This window comes from Crotalus tigris, unplaced genomic scaffold (genome assembly GCF_016545835.1).
Source record: "Crotalus tigris isolate CLP2741 ecotype Arizona unplaced genomic scaffold, ASM1654583v1 scf7180000020062.1902635, whole genome shotgun sequence".
NCBI lineage: Eukaryota > Metazoa > Chordata > Lepidosauria > Squamata > Viperidae > Crotalus > Crotalus tigris.
Window position 1 is genome coordinate 1,210,431 of NW_024097841.1, and position 22,228 is coordinate 1,232,658.

The 22,228-nt window shown below is 45.1% G+C and overlaps 2 protein-coding genes across 6 annotated transcripts in view; one reads left to right on the forward strand and one right to left on the reverse strand.

The window, feature by feature from the left end:
• Window positions 1–2,283: 2,283 nt before the first annotated feature.
• Window positions 2,284–7,885, reverse strand: LOC120318110. Of its 4 annotated transcripts, none has more exons than XR_005559412.1 (3): window positions 7,122–7,885; window positions 6,223–6,252; window positions 2,284–5,776 (listed from the first exon to the last, which is right to left on the reverse strand). XR_005559412.1 is itself a non-coding variant. In XM_039365384.1 (3 exons), the coding sequence occupies exons 2-3, from the start codon at window positions 6,242–6,244 to the stop codon at window positions 4,612–4,614; spliced, it is 903 nt and encodes a 300-aa protein (XP_039221318.1). In that variant the 5' UTR covers window positions 6,245–6,252; window positions 7,122–7,885; the 3' UTR covers window positions 2,284–4,611. The 4 variants fall into 4 exon arrangements, 2 of the variants coding, with proteins under 2 accessions (XP_039221318.1, XP_039221317.1); XM_039365384.1 differs by having other exon boundaries at window positions 2,284–4,647; window positions 5,378–6,252; XR_005559411.1 differs by lacking the exon at window positions 6,223–6,252.
• Window positions 7,886–8,676: 791 nt separating this feature from the next.
• ZDHHC15 (zinc finger DHHC-type palmitoyltransferase 15) overlaps window positions 8,677–22,228 on the forward strand; it is a 35,314-nt gene continuing 21,762 nt past the window's right edge. Inside the window, exons 1-5 of one of the 2 annotated variants that reach the window (XM_039365370.1) lie at window positions 8,677–8,854; window positions 16,207–16,233; window positions 17,540–17,634; window positions 18,320–18,440; window positions 19,595–19,664. In XM_039365370.1, the coding sequence (XP_039221304.1) occupies window positions 8,737–8,854; window positions 16,207–16,233; window positions 17,540–17,634; window positions 18,320–18,440; window positions 19,595–19,664 (431 nt within the window). In that variant the 5' untranslated portion in view covers window positions 8,677–8,736. The remainder of the gene's footprint in view (window positions 8,855–16,206; window positions 16,234–17,539; window positions 17,635–18,319; window positions 18,441–19,594; window positions 19,665–22,228) is intronic. The other variant, XM_039365369.1, reaches the window with a different exon arrangement.

The following is a 22,228-nucleotide window of genomic DNA, read 5'->3' on the forward strand; positions in this document are numbered from 1 at the left end:
AGGGGGCTCGTGAGCGTCAGCGGCTGTCCCTAAACTCAGCTGTTTGGGCAATTGTCATTCAATCTTCAACCTGAAAGTCCTGGAGCAAACGGATCGTTAATACCTATTCCATGTTTCAGATGCATACGTAAATGCTGAGACATCGTTGCTCTTTCTTTGGGATGACTTTTGACGGAGTTGCAACCAGAGTAGAATGACAGAAGAACAGATTTGGAAGGCATCTTGAAGGTCTTCTAGCCCAAGCTTAAGCCTCTGCCGTTCTGGACAAAAGCCTGGCCAAGCAATTCTTAAAACCTTCCTGCGATGGAGCACCCACAATTTCTGGAGGCAAGCCGTTTCCACTGATTAATTGTTCTCTCTGACAGGAGATTTCTCTTTAAAGGATCTCTCCTTGATAAGCTTCCGTCTGTTATTTCTTGTTCTGTCCACAGGTGCTTTGGAGAATAAGTTGGCCCCCTCTTCTTTGTAACATTTCCTCAAATATTGGAAGATGGCTTTAAAGTCACCTCTGGCCCTTCTCTTTGTTAGGCTGGACATAGCCATATGCAGATGTAATCCATCTGGTCCTGTAATTTAAACTCATCCAAAGGAAGTGAGGTCCATAAAACCCCTTTGTTCACCCCCCTTCCCCTTCATCGTATGACAGAATCCAGAGAGGGCAGAAATGGGGTTTTCCATAGTCGATAACTAGAGATGAAATATAATTGGATTCTGACAGGCGTATGTTGCAATGGTTCTCCTTTTTCTGTGGTTGGGTTGACTCAACATCTATAGACAGAGGTTGAATCTGAGGTGCCTGATACACAGAGTGTCTGTACGCTCTTGCCTGCTCCTATTCTTTAATAGCAGTACTAGGCTGCTAGGAAAAGTATTCCATCAGTCTGAAGACAGCTCTATATGTTCAATGCACATGCTTTGATCACCTCACACATGGACTGTTGTAGTGTGCTCTGCATGGAGCCACTGTTGAAAGCCACTCAGAAGTTGCAACTGCAATATTCCATCTCACATCACAACATGATGTGGAATTTAAACCACTGCAAACTAACAGTTTCTTAATTGGAGAAATGCTTAAGCACCATCAAGACTAGTGTAGGTAGAAGGCTGCAAGTTACAGCCCAACAGTCAAACAGATGTCTGATAAATAGAACTCTATTCATTAAAACATTTTTTCAGAGTATTTAATAGCTGCCAACTGGAGCCTGATAGCTTTGTGAAGTATGCTCATTTACATATATGCATGCATAGTGTGTGTATGTGTGTGTGCGCACGTGTGTGTGTGTGTGTGAGAGAGAGAGAGAGGGAGAGGGAGAGAGAGAGAGAGAGAGAGAGAGAGAGAGAGAGAGAGTGATTTAAGGTGTTTGCATATCTATTGCTTGATTATCTTTTTCAGGATGTTCCAAGGAATTGAAGTCAGACTTATTAGTCTGTGGTTTCCTGGATCAGTTGTTTTGTTTTGTTTTGCTTTTAAGATGGGAACCAGATCAGCTCTTTTCCAAGTCCTCTGGTAGTTCCCCCGTGCTCCAGGATCTATGAAAGATATGGTTCAATCTGCCAGCTCCTTCAGAATTCGGGAATGTAATCCGCCTGGTCCCAGTGATTTGAGCTCATCTAGAGTGGACTGGTATTCTCTTACCATTTTTTGCTTCTAATTTGTATTCCTAGTCTGTTTTTTATGGTTATGTTTTTGGTAGCTTGATCTGCGTTATCTTTTTGTGTGAAGACAGACACAAAGAATGAATTGAGCAACTCCGATTTTTCTCTACTGCCCATTATTTCCTTGCTATCTTCTCTTGTTAGTGCAGGGGTCCCTGACCCCTGGCCTGTGGACCAGCACTGGGCCACAGCATGCAGTCCACACAAACAAGCAAAGCCCCATCCATGGGATGCAGGCAGCACACAAAACCACGGACTCTCCAGTCTGCGGAAAATCCTTTCTCCACAGAACCAGTCTCTGGTGCCCAAAATTAGTGGAGCAATTGTTTCTTTGACTTTTTTCTTATTTTTTATATGTTGAAAGGAAATTATTATTATTATTATTATTATTGACATTTGTTGCAAATTTTACTTCATTCTGAGATTTGCTTTTCTCCGGGCTATTTGTTGGTATGTGTCCCTCTTTCCATTTTTTGTATTCCTTTATGTCTTTCAGTTTATCAGAGAGTTCTTTGTGTAATCATGCTGGTTTCTTTTGGATTTCTTGTTTTTCTTTTTCAGTGGTATTAAGCCGGATTATTGGGCTTTTATAATCATATTTTTCAAAGTTCCCCAAGTTTCCTGAGTTGTTTTTCCCTTTAAGATTTTCATCCATGGAATCCTTCCCAAGCTCTCTCTGAGTTTGTTAAAATCAGCTCTTTTAAAGTCTAAGACACTGGTTTTTATTATGTTCTATTGCTTGTGTTTTCATTAGATTGAATTCCAGTAAGACATGGTCTCTCTCCCCCAAAGTTCTGGCAGGTTCAGCCCCTTCTATCTCTTCCTCTCTATTAGTAAGAATTAGGTTCAGTATAGCTGTCCTTCTAATTCCCTCCTCTACCTTTTGGATGACAAAGTTGTCAGCTAAGTTGGTCCAGAACCTGTTCGATCTTCCATTTGATGCAATGAAACCCTTGTGGGATGAGGCTCTGGCCAAAAGGCAAGCGGGACCACCACACATATGGGGGGGGGGGGGAAATGGCAATTTGAGGATAAAAGTTTGCCACTCGCCTTGGTGGCATAAGGGCAGCCCAGCAGGAGGGAGATCTCCTTTTGGATCACAAGATCCAGCAAATTTCCAAGCAGAGAACTCCTAACTTCTTGTTTATTGGATTGACTGATTGATGGATCGATTCAATTTATACGCTGCCCATCTTGCTTTGGGAGCTGCATAACGCAATGAAATGATATCAAATGCAGTTATAAATATGGAAACAGAGTGACCAAAGTTAAGCAGAGAAACAGTGAAAGAAAAAGTCTGGGTTGGAAAGCAGACCGCTCGGAGATTATCACCAGCTGCTGCCGTTTTGTCTGACCAGTTTCTCGAGTGTGTGTGTGTCTCCTTGCGAGAAAATGGATCCCAAGGCAGCCCGAGCCAGAACAGCCTGAGAGAAGCCCAAGGATCCCAGCAGCAGATCCGCCCTGCTCCTGGCTGGTCCTTCTTGCGCTGGGACAGGTGCTGGCCAGAGGGAGGGCCAACTTAGCTGGAGGGCTCCATCTTGGGAAAGGCTGGCCTAGCAAGGAGACCGATTCGCCTTCAGAGAGAAGGAGGCTGTGCCATTGGCTTCTCCTGCCTGGTTTCAGACAGGCAAATCAAGGCAAGGAACAGACCTGCTACTCTTTCGTTTTCCAATTTTTCCCACAACCACCACCCTGCAAGGTGGGCTGGGCTGAGAGAGATTGGCCCAACGTCACCCAGCCAGCTTTCAGGCCTAAGGCAGGATTTGAAGTCAGAGCCTCCTGGCGATGGATGCAAACTCACCAAGCCAGCTTTCATGCCTAAGGCGGGACTAGAACTCAGCATCTCCTGCTGATTGGTCAAAGATACCCAGCCGCCTTTCACGCTTAAAGTGGAACTCAAACTCACCGTCTCCAGCCGCTTCACCCAAAGGGCTTTCACGCCTCAGACGTGACTTGAACTCAGCCTGCTTGAGGTAAACAGAACGAGATGTTTTGGTCTCTTGGCCCAATGGCTTAATAGCAAATTTGTCTGGGTGAATCCTTTCCTTGGTTGTCAATTTACTTGGCTTGCTCAGACTGAATCCACCTGAGATGACAAGTCCCCCCCACCCCCGTGCATGTGAGCCTGTTGCCGAGGGTCAGGCAGTGGCCGGGTGCCAGAGAAACGGTTCTTTGAGAATCCAAAGACAAAGAACACACACCCGTGAGGAAGCAGACTTCAAGTTTTACTGTCTACCCTTAGCAGGTAAATTAAATAGAAAAAAAGCGTAAGGTGCCAAGAATTCAAATTAAATCAATATTTAACTATTACAGTTATTAAACAAAATGAAAGAACATCATCATCTTGCCGCATAGGAAAAACCGTGGACAATAGAATTTTTTCATTGCTGTACTTGCAGGATGAGATCCAACAGAAGAGAATCTCTGTAGCACAGGGTTGAAATGGGGGGTCCTCGGGGCTCTCTTGAGCTCGGTTTTTCGCTTGCAGGCATCTCTTTACCAGACATCATTGATCATTAACACCATCCGTGCCAGTGTGTAAGGGGGGGGCGCGTTGCTCCCTATTGATGTACAATACAGTACTTTTCAACTTGCAACTGTTCATTGAGTGACCATTTGAAGTTACAACGGCACTGGGAAAAGTGACTTACGAGTGGTCTTCTCACTTACAACTATTGCAGCATCCCCATTCGTGGCTGCTTTGTCTGAATGCCAGGCTTCCCAAAATTCCCTGGCATTTTTGGATTTGGCTTGGCTGGGAGGGTCACCGTTCCCCAGTTGAAACTGTGGCTGAGTCCGTCCATGCAATTTGGCAGTTTTTATTGTGTCTTGTTTGCTAGTTGGTGTTCATGGATGAGCTGAGCCTGTCTGTCCTACACAATGGCTGTTGCTCTCCACGTTGTAGAATAGATGACTTCTAGTTTTTCTACTTGGGCTACTTAGCTGGTTTGTGTATTATGGTGATGCACTATAAACAACCTCAAGGAGCAACTGGAAAAACGATTAAACACAAGAATGCTGACAACCACCTTCAAGAATACATCTCTAAGACAAAAAAAGAAAAAGGAAAACAAAATTCCAAACCAAACTTCTCAACTAAACTCCAGAAACAAAGAGACAGATGAACCCAAATGGGCAGTCCACAGGCCCAACTGACCTCTATTTACTGCAGGCCACAATATACTCCAGAAAGACCTCAACTCAACATAGACAACGCTAATCAGTCAGAATTTGTTGCAACGTTAGAAGCAGTATTGAAAACCACAGGACTTCTTGCCCCTGGAGACCCAAGCAAAGAGAAGGCGGACAATCCTACCACAGACCACAAGAACACAGAATTGGAAGCCACACAGAGTAGAGGACAAAGCAGCCCTCAAAAATCTAAAGGACCAAATGATCCCCATCCAGTGGTGGGATTCAGCCAGCTCACACCACTTCAGCAGAACCGGCAGCTATTTTGAGTTACATATGAATTACAAGAAGGACGCCATGAAATGATTAATACTGCCTAGGATAATTAGCTATATCTATTATTATTACCTATTACTATATCTATTGTTGTTGTTTAAATATATGTACCCAGACAATATGCTGTTTGCTAAATATCGAAAATGTTACCTGGGTAAACCCTAGCCCCAACCCTAACCTAATCCTAACCCTGACCCCATTCTACCCTTAACCTTATAAAAATAAAACTTTTTTTTTAAAAAAAGAAATCCACCTGCATTTCTGTACTTGCTCCGTGGGGCAGGTGTAGAGGGTGGAAGGGAAGCCGGTCAAGCCTCAGCAGGGAAGGTCCCCTTCCCGTCTTTCCCTTCGGCTGACTTCCATTCTCAGCCCTCAGGAACGGTCCAGCTGAGTGAGAAGGGTTTGCCAAAAACGGTCGCAATAAAGGTGAGGAATTCATGGCTGGCTCAGTTGATGAGTGGAAGGGATCCCTGTCTTCTCCCTGATTCCTTCCTTGAAGGTGGAAACACCAAAGGCTGGAGGTTCCTCGGCCCATTCTTCCATTATAGGATTTGATGCTTCTTTCCATTTTTTGAGTGCATCCAATTCTCACTGCAGTCGCATATATGACGACAGAGTTCCATTTTCTTTTCCACTTTCTTATCCAATAGTCCTGAAAGAAAAAATTCTTCAGCAGCAGCAACTTGCTCCTCCCCCACCTCATTTTATCACCTTCCAACACTTCAGTCTTGGTTGCAATGCTTGGCTGTAGTAACTTCATCCAGCCACAAACACCTCCTAATGGCAGAAATCTGTGAATAATGGAGGCCGTTTGGGGGGGGGGGCTGCGGAATCTCACGGTGGACCCTTTGACAGGGCAGGGCAAAGAGGTTGTTGCGCGAAGCCCACCATCCTCCCTCCATGCCCTGCTGGGGGGAAAGGAGACCACAAGAGGCCGGTAGATTGAGCTCAGATGAAACTGGAGCCCAGATGTGGGGGGAGAATTGTTTGGGGGCAACATGTAGCATGGTGTACTGTTTGGGGGCAACATGTAGCATGGTATACTGTTTGTGTTACTATCATTTTGTTGGTGTTTACATTTGATTGTAAGGCACTGACCTGCCCAGGGATGGGCATCCATATCATTCTCTGCAATAAATAAAATAAAGAGAAGATGTTATTCCTGTGTGATCTGCTGTCCAGATACAAAATCATGGGGATCCCGACTAAGGAAGAATTCACATTCAGTCGGGGTCAGCTGGCTGGGAAGGGAGAGAGAGAGGTATCCCTTCTCCTTTCCTTCTCTTTTGATTATTTTTTTCACTTCAAATAAATTAATTAGCATTAGCAATGGCTGCTCTCCATAAAGGCACCCATACAGCTATTTGCTTCTGGACATTTCTCTCCCCTCCCCTCCCCTCCCCTCTTGCCTTCTGGGAATTCTCCTCCCCCATCACCTGGCAGCTGGACCATATTTGTGACATTTCCTTCCATGGGTCTCCGACAGCCAAGCAAACACACAGCCGGGCACTCTAAGCCAACAACCAAAGCAAAACACCGGCCTGCAGTCAGGCAGCCCAAAAGAGATATAAAGCAATGCCACCATTTAAGAGAAAGGCCTCCCCAGGGTGTAGCTAGTTTTTAAAGTTTGCGGGAGTCAGGAGGAGTCTCCAAGTGATGATGCCTGCCTCTTCCGGCTGCGGAGGTCCTTGGGCAGCAACAGTAGCTGTGGGGTGTGTGTGTGTGTGTGTGTGTGTGTGTGTGTGTGTGTGTGTGTGTGTGCCTCGGTCAGCCTGGCTAATGGAGTGGAAGAGCTCCCCCCCCCCCAGAAGGACAAGGCACTCATCTGGCTAGACTAGCAAGGAGCGCAAGAGGCCTTGGAGCTATCAGAGGGTAACCCTTGGAAACGGGCAGAGAGCAGGGAAAAGGAGAGTTGCAATTTGGGCAAGGGTGGCGGGTGAGCAAATGGGGAGGGTCTATTTTTGGGGAGGGGATGCAATAGGTAGGAAAATACCTACCTTGGTGCTTCTCCACAGTGATCGCTTTAGCGATCCATACTGGTGAAAGCCTAGGGAAGACAAGCTTGGTTGCAATAGCCTCATCCAACCACCAACACTTCTTAACAGGGCGAACGTCTGTAAATCGTTGGGGAGGCTGCTGGATCTCCTGGTGGAGCCTTTGCCAGGGCAGGGACGGAAGGCTTTTGCAGGAGTCTAACCTCTCCCCTACCTCTGCCCTGTTGGGGCGAGAGGAGACCGCAGGAAGCCGTAGATTGGGACGGGACGCGACTGGAGTCCAGAAGATGTATGGGGAGAGGTTTTTTTAGGGGGGGCACCGAGGAGAAGGCGTGTTTTTTCCCCTTCGTGGATGAGAGCAGGTGGGAGGGGTAGGAAGGCCATGGAACCGCCTCATTCATTGGCGGTGGGAGATGGGAGAAGAGGGGGAGAACGGTTCCTTCCGTGCCAGGGTGAATGCTGGCACTCACAGGAGGTAGCCTCCTCTCCCCCTTTCTGGGCTGGCACATGGGAGCTTCTGGGGGTTCTTTGAAGTCAACCTACTTTGAGCTGACTCCTGCACAGTCTGTGAGATTGGGTGCTTCTGCCTCAGCCAATGCCGTGGTTGGACTTAGCAGGCTGTAAGAATGCGGCTCTTACGTCTAACGCAGCGGTTCTCAACCTGGGGGTCGGGACCCCATTTGGGGTCAAAGGACCATTTCACGGGGTCACTAAACAACGCAGTCCGCCATTTTTTCCCCCTTTTCCTTAGCCGTGCTACTCTCATTTATTCTATTGGCTTTTGATAGGATAGCTGGCTCAGGAATTCTGGGAGTTGAAGTCCAGGAGTCATAAAAGAGCCAAGGTTGCCTACCCCTGGTTTAGGAAAAGGAGCTCGCTTCTGGGAGGGACCCGGGCGAGCACTAACCCCCCCCCCAAGCTAGAATGGCTTCCTTCGGCTTCGGGCATCACAGAGGCGGCAGAAGACCTGGGGGGCAGCGCTGCCCACGCATAACGGCTGCGGCTTTCGCATCTGGGGCAGGAGGGCGCGCAAGCCCGATCCAGCATCCACGGGGGAGCCCAGCGGGTCTCAAGGCGCCGCAGGAATAACAGAACAACAGGGTTGGAAGGGACCTTGGAGGTCTTCTAGTCCAGCCCGCGCTCGAGCAGGAGAGCCGGCCTATTCCATTCCGGACAAGTGCCTGTCCGGTCTCTTCTTAAAAGCCTCGCAATGATGGAGCAGCCACGGCTTCTGGAGGCGAGCCGTTCCACGGATTAATTAGGCAATTCCTCCTTAGCTCTAGCTTGCTTCTCTCCTTGACCGCTGCCCGTCCATTCCTCCGCAGGGCAGTCCGCCAGCCTCCCCCCGCTGCGCCCTCCCGGCCGGCGCTCCGCCACTCCCGCGCCTTCGTCGGCAGCAGGGCGTGCGAAGGCAGCACGCGCATGCGCGTTTCCCTGCTGTTCCACCGGCGCCCTCCAGAGGCCGCCTTGCCACAGCGCTGCCGGCCCGTCCGCCCCCCAGGCGCCTCAGCCGAGCGCCGAGCGAGCGAGCGAGCGGGCAGGTGCGCGCGCCGCCCAGTCCGGCTCTGCCGAGCGCCGATGCCGCCGGGCCCGGCCCGCGAAGGGCGTCGCGGCGGGGATGGCGCTGTCCCGGGGGCTGCGGTGCTGCCAGCGGGTCTTCGGCTGGGTGCCCGTCCTCATCATCGCGCTGGTGGTGCTCTGGTCCTACTACGCCTACGTCGTCGAGCTCTGCCTGGGTAGGAGGGCGCAGCGGGCTCCGGACCCATCCTCCCCGGCCCGGTCTGAAGGGCCCCCTCCTCCAGGGGTGTTGGCTACAACGCCCATCCTCCCCAGCCTGGTCTTCCTCAAGGGCCCCTCCTCCAATTGTGTTGGGCTACAACTCTCCCAGCTGCCTTCTGGGAACTGAGGATGATGGGGAATGTAGTCCCAGACTTCTGGGGACTTCCCTCCTGGAAATCTTTGGGAGGGGGGGTTGGGGTGGCTAATTCCCAGGTGGGGGGGCAGAATCACCTCTGTCCAGCGTTGCTTCCCAGATCTTGCAAGGGGGGCTACAACTCTCCCAGCTGCCTTCTGGGAACTGAGGATGATGGGGAATGTAGTCCCAGACCTCTGGGGACTTCCCTCCTGGAAATCTTTGGGGGGGGGGTTGGGGTGGCTAATTCCAAGGTGGGGGGGCAGAACCACCTCTGTCCAGCGTTGCTTCCCAGATCTTGCAAGGGGGGCAGGTCCGAGGGGAGCCCCTGCCCTCTGTCTGTGCCTGGACAGGTCGCCCCCCAACTCCTGCCCTAGTGCCCCGGCAGCTCTGGTGGTGAGTGGCCCCCTCGCCCACTTAGGAGCCTTTTTCCCCCAGGCATCCTAACCTAACAAACACATCCTGGCTTTTCATTTTGCCTTGCAAGGAAGCAAAAATGTAGCAGGTTGGTTCCTGCCCAGCTCCCTTTACACGTCTCCGCCTGTGGGGTGTGCAAAGCCAAGAAGTGAGCATGTTCGGGGGGGGGGCTCCCTAAGACTTTCTTTCTACAGTAGAAGCAAGAAGAGTAACTGGTTGACCTTAGGCAGTTGGTTTAAAGCAGTGGTTCTCAACCTTTCTAATGCTGTGACCCCATAATACAGTTCCCCATGTTGTGGTGACCCCCAAATGGGTGTGGCCACCAATAAGAGGGAGTAGGACAGCTGGGGAAAAGGGAAAAAAATGGCGGACAGCGTGGTTTGGCGACCCCTGTGAAATGGTCGTTTGACCCCAAATGGGGTCCCGACCCACAGGTTGAGAACCACTGGTTTAAAGCAAGGGTGGGGAACCCTGACCCTTTTATGACTTGTGGACTTCATCTCCCAGAATCTGGCTCAGGGATTCCGGGAGTTGAAGTCCACAAGACATAAAAGGGCCATGGTTCCCCACCCCTGGCTTAAAGCCAGACTAGCCCCTCTGGGGTAACCCGTGGGATCATTTGATTCGATGCTGCTGTCACCTGACTTCATAACTTCCCCCTCCTTGAACCAATACATGTGCTGTGCAAAGAGAACCAAGATGCAAGTAAAACCAGCTTGCATGGTGACTGTATCGGGCTGTGTGTGTGTCTCAAATAGGGTGTGTAAGAAGTGCTTCCAACATCATGCACCTCTGAGCTGCATTAAAGCAGCTATATTTTTTTGTTTGTTTCCGTGAGAGCTTGAAGAAAAAAAGGTGCTGCTGCTTTAAGCATCTCCTTTACTTTTAATGCAATGTTTCTCAACCCCAGCAATTTTAAGCTGCATGGACTTCAGTTCCCAGAATCCCCCAGTTTGGCTGAAACCAAGCCCGTTGTCTTTAGCAGAAACACTGTGTTCACATTAGGGCAAAATCATTTATCCTCCATTGTTTTTTGAAGCCTGCCAAGTACAGTTTGTTTAGGATTCAGGGTGCCATATCAACACAGGCAATTGGGGAGGTTTCTTACAACAATCTGCTAAGGTAGCTCAGTGTGATTATCAGCATTACAGGGAATGGGGGGGGGTTAAATTTGATTAGGACTTTGTTAACGCTATGTGGTAAATTTGAGGCAGGCCCCACTTGGTTCTTAACAATTGGACTTTGCAGTATCTAAAAAGGTTAAATCATGGCAATTGGACCAAAGTTTATTGAATTGAGACGTTTTGTTACTCATCCAACTAACTTCTTCAATCAAAATGAAAAAATTAAGTTAGGCAGAGTTAGAGAGTAGCTGGAATGTATTAACTCTTGCCATACCAACTGCAGCGGTTTCTCCCCAAAATGTATTGCAAAAGTAAATGAAGACTCAATCAACCAGGCCAAAAGCATCTAAAAAGGTTAAATCATGGCAACCGGAGCAAAGATTATTAAAACATCTGGAGTCTGCAGTCTCCACTTAGGCCTTTTAGTTCTGACTGCGGGGTCCTTCAAGAGCCTCCCTGGCTACATTTCATCATTCAGGAGAGAAAATATAGATAGCCCCCCAACCACTCATGTATTGGAACCAAGTTCCATAGTTGAGATGTCTGCAACACAATTCCCTCTTCTGCTGTGACTCATTCCTTCGTGTGGCCTCCTAGATAGACTGGAGCAAAAATCAAAGTGGTAGTAAAGCTCTTGGTCTCCAGAAAATAGCTCACCCATTTACATAATGATCCTTGTTGGAGAATTGGGCTAGAAGATAGACTGTTGTCCCAGCAACCGGCAGATGAAGCCAGGACATGAAATCAAGGGTGGGCTTGTGCAATCTTGCTAGAGGAGGAAGAAAAAAGAACAAGCCTTCAGGGAGCTCTAAAGCAGTGTTTCTCAACCTTGACAATTTTAAGGCATGTGGACTTCATGCCTTAAAGTCCACATGCCTTAAAATTGTCAAGGTTGAGAAACACTGCTCTAAAGGTAGAAAGATCCCTTTCTCTTCAAGAGACCCCTGAAGTTGGTGGCACCAGAGAAGACCAACCGTATTGACCACGAGCTCACCTTCACTTAAGGAGGGAACAGACTTGGCTGTAAAATTGTTTCAAAGCAAGTGTGAGCCACTCCATTTATACAGGAATTTAAAGCAGCTGGTGGCTTGTTGAAAATCACATAGATTCAGTTAATTAATACTGAGTTTGCATCACAGATAAACAGAAGGTGGTTGGGTTTTAATTTGCCTCCAGCTCAGTTTTTCAGATTGTGTGTGCATGCGCATGCATGCTGTCCCAGAAAGGTTTGTCTTGCCAGGCTCACTTTGGCAAACAGCAATACGGGCAAAGCCTGTGCTTTTATTTATACTGAGGGGCCGTAGTCTGCAGCGGGATTCTGCGTCTCGGCAGAAACCCATGATACCTCTGAGGGGTAAGGCAAAGGTGCAGCTGTAAGATTACCCCCTAGAAATGCTTTCTACCTGATAACCAAGCAAGAAAGAGTCACAGGACTCATTTTTGTTATGTTTACGCAGTGTATATTGAAGGTGGTTACCCTTTGAGAGGTGTATGCAACAAAATCTCATTTTAATGTATGCTGATTAGTGTACATGTAAAGTGACAATAAAGCTGTTCTATTCTATTCTATTCTATTCTATTCTATTCTATTCTATTCTATTCTATTCTATTCTATTCTATTCCATTCCATTCCATTCCATTCCATTCCATTATAGAGTATCTGCTGTCCTTCTGTCTTCAGAGTCCAAACATCTCTGCATTCCAGCGCCACAAAATAATGCAAAAATTAACAAACAGCTACAGAAGGGCCTTTTTGAAAGGCAGTTTGCTTGAACTTGCTGCCAGTTACAACCGTCCTTCCACATCCTATTTTGGAGAATGAGGCTGTACCTTGCAGGTTTGGGGGAAGGAAGATACAGCCTGGGCACCAATGGGGGTGTGTGAACAATTCCAGGAGTTCAAGCAGCCACATAAGAGACTATTTGGAGTTGGTGCTAAATGTCAATAGGAGCCCAGTAGATTGGGGAGGGGGGCAGTCCAGCAGCAGATTCAGCAGCAGCAAGAGTCTCACAGAATTGTCTTTAACAAGGTTATTGGCAGGGAACGGGATAAGATTACAGAAATTTCTGCAACAAGATTGCTTTTACTTTAGAATCAAAATCCTAGGGCTGGTGGAGATCTTAGAGGTCTTGTAGTCCAACCCTCGCCCCAAGGCAGGAGTCTTTATACTATCCTGCACAAATGGCTGTCTAATCTTTTCTTGAAAACCTCCAGTATTGGAGCATCCACAAATCCGGGATGATCTGTTCCATTGCTCTCACTGTCAAGAAATCCCTCCTTAGTTCTGTAGGATGCTAAGAAAAAGACACAGGCATGTCTTGAGCAGAGGTTTGAAGCTGCAGGACACAGCTTGACAAACTCTTGAGTTTATTCCTTCTTATATACTTTTTACATACATAGGCTTTGCCATTAACTGCCGACATTTTACATTTAGAAGTTTAACCTTTAGCTGTTGACATAAAGTAATTGAAAAATTCCTTCATATAAGCAATTATTTTCTAGCAACATATTACATGGTCAGAGATCAGGTAAAGACAAATACAGGTAGATGAAAGACAGGAAGAGATAAAGATGGGAAGAGATAAGGGAAGGAACTAAGCATATTATCTGTTTAGGTAGGTAAGATATTAAATCAAAAGGGGGTGATCTTTTGGCTGCTTCCTTGGGACAAAGGATATCAAAAGGTTATGAGGTTTGTGGGGGGGAAAGCATGGCAGTTTGCTGCGCGTGCAAATTCCCCCACAAGTTCCAGATAGGATCTCTCTTTAATGAGCTTCCACCCATTTCTTCTTGTCCTGCCTTCAGGTGCTGTGGAAAATAGCTCCACCCCTTTTGTCTGTGACACCTCTTCAGGTATTGGAAGACCGCTATCATGTCACCCCTAAGCCATCTCTTCATTAGGCTAGACATAAATAAATAATAGAATAACAGAGTTGGAAGGGACCTTGGAGGTCTTCTAGTCCAACCCCCTGCTCAGGCAGGAGACCCTATAGCATTCCAGACAAGTGGCTGTCCCGTCTCTTCTTAAAAGCCTCCAGTGACGAAGCACCCGCAACATCTGAAGGCAAAGCTGGTTGATTGTTCTCACTGTTAGGAAGTTTCTCCTTAGTTTTAGGCTGCTTCTCTCCTTGATTAGTTTCCAACCATTGCTTCTTGTCTTGCCTTCTGGTGCTTTGGACAATAGGTTGAATCCCCTCTCCTTCTTTGTGGCACTCCTTCAAATATTGGAGGACTGCTATCATGTCATCCCTTGTCCTTCCTTTCACTAGATTAGACATACCTAATTCCTGCAACTGTTCTTCCGGTCAAAGTAGATGCCTAGTTTCCTTAACCATTCATCATATGGTTTATCCTGCAAACCTTCTTATCGACTTTGCTACTCTTCTCTGCAGTCTCTCTAGGGCAGGGGTGTCAAACTGCCGGCCTGTGGGCTGAATGCCTCATGCTGAAAGCGTGCCCACCCCATTGCCAACAATGGGGAAAAAGTCGTGATACGTCGCGACACGTCACGTGACGTTTCGAGTTTGACATCCCTGCTCTAGGGCCTCAATCTTTTCTGTATCGTGGTGACCAGAATTGAATGCAGTATTCCAAGTGTGGCCTCACTAGTACAGTAAAAAAGGGGCACTATCACTTCTCATGATTTAGAACCCAACTGATCTTTCAGCAGATAATTTTTCAATTTTTAATATGGGGTTTTCTCTGAAGGAAAGAGCCAGCTGCTTTCTTCCCAAAACATAGGAATTTGCAGGTGGCTGCTGTTTTCCTGAATCTTAATTAGGTTATCAACAGATAATTACAGTTGGTAGTGCTTCCTTTTGCATCGCACCCATTTTTCCTTGGCTGTTCCTGGCCTTCAATTCATTTTTTCCTAAGTGAATCATGCATGGTACTGCATTATTTCCTGGATATAAAGAATAGGTAAATTGTTAGGATTAATTATCAAGGCCTGTCACTTTCAGCCATTCATGCTTTCCATCATTTTCCACAGCAGGCTGCATGGATGTCTGGTTCAAATTTGAATCCAAATGTCAGCTGCATAGCCCTGTGTTGAGTAAGGCCCAGATGTATGCTCTGTATGTGTTTTCATGATGCCCTGTTCATTCATTCATTCATTCATTCATTCATTCATTCATTCATTCATTCATTCTTTGACTTCTTTCTGCCCTCTCCTTCAAAAAGAACCTTTCCAGCACCACAATTCTGCTTTAATACTCTGCATAGTCCTTGGAGAACTTCTCAGCCTAATTATTGTTGTGAGGATAAAAGGGGACCAAATCCACAATGAAAGAACCTGTGATAAACACACAAAGTATTTGTAAATATACAATGCTCTTTTCTTTTCCAGTTTAGAAAAAGGGTAAAGCCATTTTGCTTCAGCTTGTTACTGTATACCCGCTCAGAAGGAAGCCACCTTCTTTTGAGGAGAGTAGGATTATAAAAGGAACTTGGAGCATGGCAAGTGATTTTTGCAGCACAGCAGCTGTGACACAGCAGAAAAGACAGTTGGTTTTTGGCTGCTCTATCCAGAGGCATATCCTGGGCTTCCCTTCTCTTGCCTTGAAAGAGAAGCACTCCTGGAAAGAATAGAAGCCCCATCCAACTGAAGGTGGGCAGGTCTGAATGTCTTTGAACTGGTGTAAATGCTGATTCACAGGTTAGCTTCAAGAAGCAGGCAGGCAAATGAGTTGGACCGGTAGTTCAAGAAGGAGCAAAAGATAAATAAGATTTATTATTATTACTGCTATTCTCCTTTATTAATATTATACACCAAGTAAGGGAGGTAAGTAAATAAACAGATGTAATCTTTCAAAATCATCTAATTCAGATGGAAAAGAGAGAAGATCCTGACCTCATTCATGAAAGTAGAAAAAATGGGAGAGTAGAATAGAGTAGAACTTCCGTGGGAGGCTTAGTAAATCTGTAGCAGATCAGCAACCAGTTCCCGACCCACTTGAATCCCCCCTCAAGCTCTCATCCTTTCCATGAATGAGCTTGTTGAAAAAGAATCTGGTGTTATGGTTCCGGCTAACGAAACACTTCAGAGAACTTCCAGGCATTGATTTCCCTAAAAGTCTTTTATTGCTTCAAAATGTTGGCACGGGCATAACTGAAGGTTTATGCTAAGATCTAAGTTCCTCTGAGCAGTTAAATTATCAGCATGTTCCCTCCCTAAATTAGCTGTCATATATCACATTATCCAATTAGTGTGAAGGTCAAAGGTTTCCTTCCTCTTTCTTTCCCGGGCTTTACCCCCACCTTCTTCTGCTCTGTATTAACCCCAAAAATACCAGACAGTTCTGCATATTGTCAAAGCAAGAATATACAGTATTTGCAGCGTTGACATCTTGCTTAAGTCTGGCAAGATTCTGTCTGTAGGGGAACAACAACAAAGTAGCTACTCAGAAGTAACTCCACGTGCCATGCTTGGTTCTTGGGGGTCTTACAGTTGTAAGGATAATGAATCAAGTGAATAAGTGAGTATCAATGCAGTGGAATTAATAATATAACGATTTATGACTCATAAAGTAAAAATTAATTTCAGACACAGTCAACGTATGCATAAAGGCAAGCATATTTTTTTGTGGAAACCTTGATACGCCATTTGAATATGTTCTTTTTTTTTCTCTTTCAGTGACTCTGACGAACTCTGTAGAAAAAGGTACGTGGATATTTATTATATCTGGTCTTTGTACTTTAGATCTCTTTGCAGTCACCTCCTGTGATGATACAGTGTGATTATCCCAGTGTAGACAGAGATGGGAAGGGCTGATTGACCGGACTTTTCCACCTCAATTGCAGTTGAGGTTGATGGAAATGCAGAGGATCCCCAGGCCCTGCCTAAAATAAGACTTTGGAAGTCTCCACCACTCCTGGACGGATGTAAGCGAGTCTAGGTTGCACTCCAGTAATTAAGGGAACATGCAAGGGAGTAGCTGGGCCTTGGAGATCCAGTGTCTAATTCAGGGATAGTCAACCTTGGCTCTTTTATGACTCATGGACTTCAACTCCCAGAATTCCTGAGCCAGCTAAGCTGGGAGTTGAAGTCCACGAGTCATAAAAGAGCCAAGGTTGACTACCCCTGGTCTAATTGCTTGCTTAGCCAGGACGCTTGAGTGATTATTTTATATTTTATATATTTTATATTTTATTTTATTCTGTCTTCTTATTTTTTATTTTATTTTTTATTTATTTTAATTTTATTTTTTTATATATTTTTATTTCATTTTATTTTAAGTTTTAGCTCCCCATCTTACTACGGGGTAGCTCTGGGCAGCTTACCATAAAATTCAGCTCCCCATTTAAGCTGAGGGAAGTCTTAGCAGTTCTGAGCTTGAGGAAGGGTTAGATTCTTTTCCTCCATAGTCCCTTTCTTGACTGAATCCATATCCTCCCCCTCCCTCTCCCTCTGCAGCTTGTGTTTGAAACTATATCCTTTCTTTTTTTGTATTCCTGGCCAGTTGAAGAAACCAGTGCTCAGGTAATATAGCGAGAAAACTAACTTGCTTTCTCGTGGGATGATTGTTTTTTTCTGAGGCGTCTCACTTCCCATAATAAGCATTTTTTTCTTCTTCTGTTCAATCATGTCCGATTTTTGGAGACTGCCTGTGCAGGTCTCTTCTGTTTTCTTGGCAAGTTTTTTTCAGAAATGGTTTTCCATTGCCTCTTGTCTTGGGCTGAGAGAAAGTGACGAACCCAACGGGTTTGGGGCCTAAGGTAGGACTAGAATTCATGGAATCCTCTTTTCTAGCCTGAGGCCTTAACTAGAGTTGCTTTGAATCACAAGCCAAGTGGCGTATACATTTAAATAAATAAACCCTGATTCCATATGGATTCTCCCCAGTCTTAAGCATAGAGAAATTAAGAGAGGTGTATATTGTTTAATGTGAAAGTTAAGGATTCTGTTAAAGGATTAAGAGCAAAATGGGCATTTCTGCTTCCTGGTTAATGCTTTTCTTCTTGTTTAGTGGCCTACCTCACCGTATTCCATATCATCTTTGTATTCTTCATATGGACATATTGGAAGTCTATATTTACTCCTCCACTACAACCAGACAAAAAGGTAAAACTCGGGAATTTTATAAAGAGACTAACCAGTCTTCCCCAACCTGGGTGCCTTCCAAATGTGTGTCTGTGGAGATTCTCCATCATCCAGGTCCTGGTTGTCCCAAAGGTGCTTTTTCACCTGGCAACTGGACTTCCTTGTTTTTCTTTGAAGACGTTTCGCTTCTCATCCAAGAAGCTTCTTCAGCTCTGACTGGATGGTGGGGAATGGAGGATTTATACTCCTTGCAGACAGCTGGTCATTTGCATTCTTTTAGAGGGTCATTGAGGCCACTTTTAGAGGGTCATTGAGGCCACTTGGAGGGTCACCTGGGTAGTTTTTATTTTTTTTAAAAAAAACCCATAAATGCTTGGCCTAGGAGAACCAACCTATCAGGACAAGATTCAGGAGTCGCATAGCCAGATCTGAGAATTGGGCGCCCAAATACCTAAGTTCAACTTTTTCCCCTCCCTTAACTGCCTCCCACTGCTGCCCCCCCAGTGACCAATCAGGTTCAAGCAAGATGGTTTCAGAAGAGTCACTTCAAACGTAGGTTGGTATACAGTTGCCTTGTTTTCCCACACGACCCAGGAATTCTGGGAGTTGAAGTCCACAGGTACATAAAGCCCACATAAAGGGGCCATAGTTCCCCACCCCGTTCTACAACCAGGTGTGTGTTTCACTTTTTTTCTTCTACTGCCAGTTCCACATGTCGTATGCTGACAAGGAACGCTACGAAAACGAAGAAAGGCCCGAGGGCCAGAGGCAGATCCTAGCCGAGATGGCCCGGAAGTTGCCAGTTTACACAAGAACAGGGAATGGCGGTGAGTTTCTAAGATGGCTTGGGCGAAGTCCACCTATGCAGCATCTCATACAGACACCCCTCTTTTGGAGAACTTTTGGGGTGACAAACAGCATCATCAAAATCAGTGATGACAAAATGTTTGGCTTTTGTGGTAAAGGTGAAAGACAGATAAGGCATTCATTCATTCCGGCTCATAAAATCAAAATATAGGCCTTGTGATAACATTACAGCCTTTTCCCTGGCTGGCTTTATCATTTTCACTCTAGCTAAAATTTACACTGTGATTTCTAGATGCCAGTTGGAATTGGAAAACTCGAAGTGGGGTGAATTCAGATCTGGGAAATTGTCCCTTTTGGCTGGTAATTCTGGAAAACGTCATCCAAAATATATCTGAAGGGCACAAATTGGGGAAAACTCATCTAATGATTGCTTGTTTTGCTATTGAATGTAAAGGTGTCCACTATTGAATGCACTGGTTTTTTTTTTTCTGATTCTTGCTTCTGATTTCACAGGAGTAGATAGTGAATAAATAATAGCAGCATTTATATCCAGGATAAACAGTTACATGCTGAAATTCAGTGGTAAATCCATGGCAAATCAGCATCATGATTTGCCATTTGTATCCAGTAGGGACTAACAAATCATTAGACAAGCTTAGTTCACCTAAAAAGCATGGTAGAATCCCCTGAGAAGCTGTACCAAAAAAGCTGAAGGAATTGGACCCACTCTGATATGGGAAGTTGACCAAGCATCCCAGAAAGAGGAAGTGTTAAATAACTTCCGTTGTCAAGAAATGATTTTGTCCACAAAGTCATCAGCTCAGCCTGAATGAAGCACATATCTCTGCAGCATAATTTGTCTCCTATAGCATTCAGCCACGTAGAAAGTATAATTCCCTGGTTTATATAAGGCACTGCCTATATTCAAAGTAGCCCTCAAATCTTGCCTTGGTCCCACGTTTCTCAAAGTTGGCAAACTTTAAGATATATGGACTTCAATTCCCAGAATTCCCCATGCTGGTTGGGAATTCTGGGAGTTAAGGTTCACACACCTTAAAGATGCCAAAGTTGAGAAACACTGCCTTCTAGTAACCAGTTTATAAGACAGATTTTGCACTCGTGATAATGATTAACTAAATCATGATTAACATGATTTTTGCCATATTCCTTCCAGCCATCCGATTCTGTGATAGATGTCAGCTGATCAAACCTGACCGTTGTCACCATTGCTCAGTTTGTGCTGTGTAAGTTTTACTCTTTTCATCCACAACTAATGCGGCTTGAAGGCTAGCTCAACAATTGTGCAGGATGTTGTTGACTGGACACATAAAAAGAAATAGTTTTGCTTGTTCTTGATTGCACAACCTGACATATACCACTCCCACCCCACCCCCAGGGACCCAGTCCTATCCTGTGTGTGTGTGTCTGTATGTGTGTCTGTATGTCTGTATGTCTGTCTGTCTATCTATCTATCTATCTATCTATCTATCACTTTCTCTATCATCTATCTGTCTGTCTGCCTGCCTGCCTGCCTACCTGCCTATTTATGTGCACGGACATTCTGAAGATTTTAATTACATCAGTGAAAGCAAATACCGACTAAACTCAGAGAGAGGAAAAGTATAAAGAAAAAAAATAAGTGCAAAAAAGAAAAAGCAAGATTAAAAAGAAATACACGAAGAAGTGACTTTGGCTGTATTAGAAATAATTAATGTCATGTATTGCTGAAGTTAACTTTCTAAATTTTCATACACCTCAAGGAAGAGGACTTTAAAAAAAAAGAATAGAGAGAGAAGGGAAGAAGCTATGTTGGTAAACATCCCAATGTTGTTTTTATCTTGGAGATTTTTCAGGTTTAAAAGGTACAATTGGACAGTCTGTTTATAATGAAATGCATTGGAACAATGAAACAATAGTTTTTCTCCTTTTGGAAATTACAAATGCCAGCAGTGAATTGGATCTGACTTTGGCACTGACTGGAATGCAGGACTTGTTTGCCAAGGGAGCAGGCAAAACATGGTCATCTGCTGGCTTATGCCTTGACTTGTTAGCTGATGTTAGAACGGATGCAGAGTAATGACATGCCAGCTTGGAAGGGTTGCCCCTTTGTTCTTTCCCAGGAGCAAAACACTAGTTGCTATGACAGATGAGAAATATGTACAAAGGAAGCTTTATGCTGTAAATATCCCAGCTCACGTATACGTGATCCGTGCTGCCAGATCCACCAGTTTGAGCCTGCTAATGTTTGTCAGCCTTGCCAGGTAGAACAGTTTATGATACACAGACAGATAACCTAATTCTACTTTATTGTACAGCTGCATTAACAGAATCTTGCAAGTCTGAAAGTACAATTCTCTTGCCGTTACCTTTACCTTGAGTTAACAGCAGTCCATTTAGTGATCGTTCAAAGTGACTTAGGACCATTTTTCACACTTATGACCACTGCAGCACCCCCATGGCCATGTGATTTATATTCAGATGCTTGACAACTGACATGTATTTACGACGGTTGCAGTGTCCCGAAGTCATGTCTTCCCCTTTTGTGATCTTCTGACAAGCAAAGTCAATAGGGAAAGCAGATTCAGTTCCTAACAACCGTGTTACTAATTTAATAAATGCAGTGATTCACTTAGCAGTCAAATGGGGCGAAGCTCACGTAAGAAATTTCTCACTTGATAACATAAATTTTGGGTTCAGTTGTGGTCCTAAGTTGAGGACTAGATATAGTCTGTTAGCATAAGGAGAATCCCTCCTGAGCCTTCCCCCCCCCTCCGTCCATTATGCAGCTGTGGGCTCTCCCTTTTATCTGTGGGTTCTCCAGGTAGTTAGTATCTCTTCACCTGATCTCCCGTGGTCATTCATACATGCCATTACATGTCTCTAGGTTAGGCTCTCTTTTGCAGAGGATCTTCTGGGCCTTAGTCAAAATATTGAGTGAGAAGAAGTTGGAAACTGACACACATTTTAGATGCCCAAGAAGGCTATTGGGAGATTATCCTGCTGTGTTTACCAGTCAGAAGGCCAATTAGCTGTGAATTGGTGGAGGGTGGGATCGTTGTGCTAAGAAACAGAGGATAGGAGAAATGGTGTTCAAAGGACTGCAGGCAAGGTTGACTCTCTTTGAAAAATTAGCCTAACGGTGGGCTTTTGCTTGGGAAAAGGTAATGTTCCCTGGTGAAATTGACCCCTTTGTAATACTCAAAGGGCCTTCTTCCCTTCTCCCTTCCCTTCTTCCTGTTCATCCTGCCTTGTCTTCCTTTGTGATTTTATAGACAAGGCATCTACTTTCGCAGGCACATAATTTCAGTTATTATTGCAGGGGTGTGTGTGTTGTCCAGTACCTTTTTTTTTTTTTTTAGTTGTGTTGCTCCTGGCAGGTATAGATAGAAGAATATACTTGTTGGGGAGGACAAAATCTCCAAGCTAACTTTGAGCTGAAGGGGGCAACCCTCAGTTAAAAAAGAAAATGGATGAGCTTGACATTGCATAGAATTTTTGTGGATGTTTATTTTTATCTGTAGGTTATTGAGAGGGTATCAATAAATATCCCTTCTCTAGAATAAAAATGGGAATGGGGATAGGAGAGGGCAGAGCAGAACAGAACAGAACAGAATAGAATAGAATATGAAATAGAATAGAATATGGAATAGAATATGGAATGGAATGGAATGGATGGAATGGAATGGAATAGAGTAGAGTAGAGTAGAATAGAATAGAATAGAATAGAATAGAATAGAATAGAATAGAATAGAATAGAATAGAATAGAATTCTTTATTGGCCAAGTGTGATTGGACACACGAATTTGTG

Coding starts and splice junctions, on each gene's coding strand:
- LOC120318110 (XM_039365384.1), bottom strand. CDS start 6,244: ATGGATGCCCATCCCTGGGCAGGTCAGTGCCTTACAATCAAATGTAAA. Junction 4,648..5,377: donor GAGCAAGTACAGAAATGCAG/GTGGATTTCTTT, acceptor TCGTTTTTCCAG/TTGCTCCTTGAGGTTGTTTA.